General features: G+C 51.7%; 1 protein-coding gene across 1 annotated transcript in view; it reads left to right on the top strand.

The window, feature by feature from the left end:
* The window catches only part of WDR88 (WD repeat domain 88), a 77748-nt gene that overhangs the window by 24568 nt on the left and 46962 nt on the right, over nucleotides 1–6218 (top strand). The window contains exon 6 of the mRNA XM_011995277.1: nucleotides 4861–4990. Coding sequence (XP_011850667.1) covers nucleotides 4861–4990 — 130 coding nt within the window. The remainder of the gene's footprint in view (nucleotides 1–4860; nucleotides 4991–6218) is intronic.

The following is a 6218-nucleotide window of genomic DNA, read 5'->3' as shown; positions in this document are numbered from 1 at the left end:
CACCACGCCTGGCTAATTTTTGTATTTTTAGTAGAGACGGGGTTTCACCATGTTGGCCAGGCTGGTCTTGAACTCTTGACCTCAGGTGTTCTGCCTGCCTCAGCCTCCCAAAATGTTGGGATTACAGGCGTGAGCCACCTTGCTTGGCTGGTTCTCTCTAGTTTCAATGAGAACAGAATGGTCCCTAGGGTGGGTGATGGAGCAGTCTTTTAAAGATGATTGTATTATTTATAATCTTGGTCCTAAATTAGAAAAATGAAAAAAGTCTTCATAGAAGTCACAGGCAGGCCAGACATGGTGGCTCATTCTTATAATTCCAGTGCTTCGGGAGGCTGAGGTGGGAGGATCACTTGAGGCCAGGAGAGACCAGCCTGGGCAACATAGTGAGACTCTGTCTCTTTAAAAAAAAAAAAAACAAAAAAAAGCCAGGCATGATGGTGAGTGCTCACAGTCCCAGCTACTCAGGAGGCTGAGGTAGGAGGATCACTTGAGCCCAGAAGCTCAAGGTGGCAGTGAGCTAGGATTGCCCCACTGGACTGCAGCCTAGATGACAGAGTGACATCCTGTCTCAAAAAAGGAAAGGAAAGGAGGGGAGGGGAGGATGGAAAGGACCGCAGACCTAACTGTCTCTGTTGTTAAGAATCAATGTTTGGCCAGGCGCGGTGGCTCACGCCTATAATACTAGCACTTTGGGAGGCCGAGGCAGGTGGATCACTTGAGGTCAGGAGTGTGAGACCAGCCTGGCCAACATGGCAAAACCCTATTTCTACTAAAAATACAAAAATTAGCTGGGCATGGTGGTGGGCGCCTGTAATCTCAGCTACTCGGGAGGCTGAGGCAGGAGGGTCGTTTGAACCTGGGAGGCGGAGGTTGCAGTGAGCCAGGATTGCACCACTGCACTGCACTCCAGCCTGGGCCACAGAAGGAGACCCTGTCTCAAAAAAAAAAAAAAAAACAACAAAAAAAAGAAACAATGTGCATCATCTTATTTCCAGAGTCATTGCCGCATCCTACGATAAGACTGTGAGGGCCTGGGACCTGGAGACAGGCAAGCTGCTGGTACGTATGCCTGCCCAGTGGGCGCGTTGCAGCTTGACCAAGTCTCAGGCAGCTTTGGGTTGGACCCCCGGTAGGGGGAGGTGATAGAACTCCATTCTTCTAGGAAGGAAGCGTGTTCCTGGGGATGGAAGGTACAGATGTGAACTGCACCCCACAACAGCCATTGCTTGCAAAAAGTCTGGAGGGTGAGAGGGTGGGCACTGGAGAAGGAAGACTTCTGGAGGAGGCAGATGGAACCAAGGCTTTTGCTTGAAAGGTGGGATGGGTTTGGATACACAGAAAGAAGCCAGAATGGGGGGTGGGATGTGGGGGCTGGTATTCCAGGCTCCCCAGTAAGATGTTTGGATTTGATTAGGGAGGAAGTGGGGCTGAGGCCATGGGACAAAGGCCATGTGCCCCCAAGAACCAGGGTTCCGGCCCTTACCAGTCTGTTCTCTTTATATCTTGGAGGGGGCCACTCTCCATCCATCCCACAGGCCCAAGACTCCCACTTGGCCCTGCACCCGCCCCAGGCAGCCTCAGCCCTGCTCAGGGGCCTCCTCGGGGTCTCCTGCCCCACCCCTGCGGTCCCTCCTGCTCAGCTCCTGCAGGCCTTTCCTCTCCCTTCCTCCTTCCTTTCCTTAAAAAAACAACCTTTCGGCCCGGCGCGGTGGCTCAAGCCTGTAATCCCAGCACTTTGGGAGGCCGAGACGGGCGGATCACGAGGTCAGGAGATCGAGACCATCCTGGCTAACCCGGTGAAACCCCGTCTCTACTAAAAAATACAAAAAAATTAGCTGGGCATGCTGGCGGGCGCCTGTAATCCCAGTTACTCAGGAGGCTGAGGTTGAATTGTTGGAACCCAGGAGGCGGAAGTTGCAGTGAACTGAGATTGCACCACTGCGTTCCAGCCCAGGTGACAGAGCAAAACTCTGTCTCAAAAATAAAAAAAGAAATCATTCATTATATAAAGAAAAAAGCAAAAGGCTGCTGTGTCTGTCCTGTCTCCTCCCCAGAGGCAACTGTTATGAACCATACGCTGCTGGGTGGCCTTGCTGAACCCTGTGTGTGTACCTGTGCGTACACATTTGCACACACAACACTGCTTCTCGTATGTGCTTTGTGTTTCTTTTTAACGACGTGGCACTATACCATGTACACTGCCCCACAGCCTCCCTAGTAGCCTCTAATAGCCCACCTGACACTATGCCCCCACCACGCTTCAGACTCCAGCTTTGCCCCAAAAAATACAAAAATTAGCTGGGCATGCTGGCGGGCGCCTGTAATCCCAGTTACTCAGGAGGCTGAGGTTGAATTGTTGGAACCCAGGAGGCGGAAGTTGCAGTGAACTGAGATTGCACCACTGCACTCTAGCCTGGGTGACAGAGTGAGACTCCGTCTCAACAACAAAAAAAAGAAACAATGTGCATCATCTTATTTCCAGAGTCATTGCCGCATCCTACGATAAGACTGTGAGGGCCTGGGACCTGGAGACAGGCAAGCTGCTGGTACGTATGCCTGCCCAGTGGGCGCGTTGCAGCTTGACCAAGTCTCAGGCAGCTTTGGGTTGGACCCCCGGTAGGGGGAGGTGATAGAACTCCATTCTTCTAGGAAGGAAGCGTGTTCCTGGGGATGGAAGGTACAGATGTGAACTGCACCCCACAACAGCCATTGCTTGCAAAAAGTCTGGAGGGTGAGAGGGTGGGCACTGGAGAAGGAAGACTTCTGGAGGAGGCAGATGGAACCAAGGCTTTTGCTTGAAAGGTGGGATGGGTTTGGATACACAGAAAGAAGCCAGAATGGGGGGTGGGATGTGGGGGCTGGTATTCCAGGCTCCCCAGTAAGATGTTTGGATTTGATTAGGGAGGAAGTGGGGCTGAGGCCATGGGACAAAGGCCATGTGCCCCCAAGAACCAGGGTTCCGGCCCTTACCAGTCTGTTCTCTTTATATCTTGGAGGGGGCCACTCTCCATCCATCCCACAGGCCCAAGACTCCCACTTGGCCCTGCACCCGCCCCAGGCAGCCTCAGCCCTGCTCAGGGGCCTCCTCGGGGTCTCCTGCCCCACCCCTGCGGTCCCTCCTGCTCAGCTCCTGCAGGCCTTTCCTCTCCCTTCCTCCTTCCTTTCCTTAAAAAAACAACCTTTCGGCCCGGCGCGGTGGCTCAAGCCTGTAATCCCAGCACTTTGGGAGGCCGAGACGGGCGGATCACGAGGTCAGGAGATCGAGACCATCCTGGCTAACCCGGTGAAACCCCGTCTCTACTAAAAAATACAAAAAAAAAAAAAAAAAAAAAACCCAAAAAACTAGCTGGATGAGGTGGCGGGCGCCCGTAGTCCCAGCTACTCGGGAGGCTGAGGCAGGAGAATGGTGTAAACCCGGGAGGCGGAACTTGCAATGAGCTGAGATCCGGCCACTGCACTCCAGCCTGGGACACAGAGTGAGACTCTGTCTCAAAAAAAAAAAAAAAAAAAAAAAAAAAAAAAAAAAAAACCCGAAAAACAACCTTTGTTTATTTTTTTACCTGTTTTTTTTTTTTTTTTTTTTTTTTTGTAGAGATGGGGTCTCGCTACATGGCCCAGGCTGATGTCAAACTCCTGGCCTCAAGTGGGCATGAGCCACTGCACCCGGCCTATTTTTAAAATATAGGAATAGTAATTGTCATATGACAGTTACTACTATAGGGGCTGCTGGGTGAAGGATATGGCTGATCTCTCTGTTTTTCCTTACACCTCCATGTGAGTTTACAATTATCTAAAATTAAAGTTAAAAAAATGTGTAATCATTGTAAAGACATTCATTATGGGCTGGGCGCGATGGCTCACGCCTGTAATCCCAGCACTTTGGGAGGCCAAGGCGCGTGGATCACCTGAGCTCAAAAGTTCGAGACCAGCCTGACCAACATGGTGAAACCCCGTCTCTACTAAAAATACAAAAATTAGCTGGGCATGCTGGCGGGCGCCTGTAATCCCAGTTACTCAGGAGGCTGAGGTTGAATTGTTGGAACCCAGGAGGCGGAAGTTGCAGTGAACTGAGATTGCACCACTGCGTTCCAGCCCAGGTGACAGAGCAAAACTCTGTCTCAAAAATAAAAAAAGAAATCATTCATTATATAAAGAAAAAAGCAAAAGGCTGCTGTGTCTGTCCTGTCTCCTCCCCAGAGGCAACTGTTATGAACCATACGCTGCTGGGTGGCCTTGCTGAACCCTGTGTGTGTACCTGTGCGTACACATTTGCACACACAACACTGCTTCTCGTATGTGCTTTGTGTTTCTTTTTAACGACGTGGCACTATACCATGTACACTGCCCCACAGCCTCCCTAGTAGCCTCTAATAGCCCACCTGACACTATGCCCCCACCACGCTTCAGACTCCAGCTTTGCCCCACACTGCTCCGTGATCCAGCCCAGGCCTTTGCAAGCACCGTTCCTTCTTTCTAGAGTGCTCTTCCATTTCTGCTTCCCTTGCCGCCTTTTCGGGCCCTTCCTGGACCCCTCAGGGTGGCCAGGCTTCTATTGTCTGGGCCTTGGTGGCCCGTGCACTCATCTTATGACCCGCAGCATGTGGCAGGTCATTGCCTGCTCCGGGGTGTCTCCTCCATCACACTGGGAGCTCTGCAGGGGCAGGGAACGGGCCACGTGTGCTCCCGGTTCAAAGCCTGGGACATAGTAGTCACTCAGGAATGTTTGTGCAGGTGCGTAGCTCCTCATGAAAACTGGAATTGTGTTTTGTCATCTTGTCACTGGCTGGGGAAGTCGTGGGAGTCGTCCAGCCCAGCATGTGGAAGGCGTGATCTCGAGTCCCTTTCTTCTCTGTTCTGCAGATCATCACACAAGGACCATCACGTCATGCTGCTTTGACCCCGACAGCCAGAGGGTGGCTTCTGTCTCAATGGACAGGTGCATCAAGATCTGGGACGTTACATCCCAGGCCACGCTGCTCACCATCACCAAGTGAGTTGGACCCCAGGAGGTCAGAAGGGAGTTTGGGCGGGGTGTCCCCATTCATGCCCTCTTGGATTCCACACAAGCCAGCATCCATGTGGACACGTCTGTAGCTTGGTCATGGGTGCTCCGAGGAGGTTGGGGACAGGCAGGTGGGAGGGAGCCATCAGCTGCAGCCTGTGGACTTGGCTGGGCCTCAGATGCATTTGTTTCAATGTGAGCCACTAGTGGAAACCATTGTGCAGAGAAGCCCACAAAATGTGAAGTTCCAGCATCTCCTGTAAAATGGGAAGGTCGGGCTGGGCGTGTGGCTCATGGCTGTAATCCCAGAGCTTTGGGAGGCCAAAGTGGGAGGATCACTTCAGGCCAGGAGTTCAACACCAGCCTGGGCAATGTCATGAGACCTCATCTCTACAAAAAATTTAAAAATTAGCTGGGTGTGGTGTCACACACCTGTAGTCCCAACTACTCATGAGGCTGAGGCTGGAGGATTGCTTGAGCTCAGGAGTTTGAGGCTGCTGTGAGCTATGATTGTACCAGTTCACCCCAGCCTGGACAATGAAGTAAGACCCTGTCTAAAAAAAATAAATAGGCCAGGCATGGTGGCTCACGCCTGTAATCCCAGCACTTTGGGAGGCCTAGGTGGGAGGATCACGAGATCAGGAGATCGAGACCCTCCTGGCTAACACGGTGAAACCCCATCTCTACTAAAATTATAAAAAATTAGCCGGGCGAGGTGGCGGGCGCCTGTAGTCCCAGCTACTCAGGAGGCTCAGGCAGGAGAATGGTGTGAACCCGGAAATCGGAGGTTGCAGTGAGCCGAGATCGCACCACTGCACTCTAGCCTGGGTGACAGAGCGAGACTCTGTCTCAAAAAATAAAATAAATAAATAAATAAATAAAATGAATTAAGTCATTTTGGAGATACTACATTATTATTTAAAAAAATTTTGGGCCGGGTGCGGTGGCTCACGGCTGTAATCCCAGCACTTTGGGAGGCTGAGAGGGGCGGATCATCTGAGGTCAGGAGTTCGAGAGCAGCCTGGCCAACATGATGAAACCCTGTCTCTACTTAAAATACAAAATGTAGCTGGGCGTGGTGGCGGGTACCTGTAATCCCAGCTATTCAGGAGGCTGAGGCAGGAGAATCGCTTGAACCTAGGAGGAGGAGGTTGCAGTGTGCCACTGCACTCCAGCCTAGGTGACAGAGTGAGATTCTTGTCTCAAAAAAAAAAAA

The sequence above is a fragment of the Mandrillus leucophaeus genome, unplaced genomic scaffold (assembly GCF_000951045.1).
Source record: "Mandrillus leucophaeus isolate KB7577 unplaced genomic scaffold, Mleu.le_1.0 Scaffold48, whole genome shotgun sequence".
NCBI classification, from domain to species: Eukaryota; Metazoa; Chordata; class Mammalia; order Primates; family Cercopithecidae; genus Mandrillus; species Mandrillus leucophaeus.
Note: the sequence above shows the minus strand (reverse complement) of the source record. Positions and strands in the feature narration are given on the sequence as shown.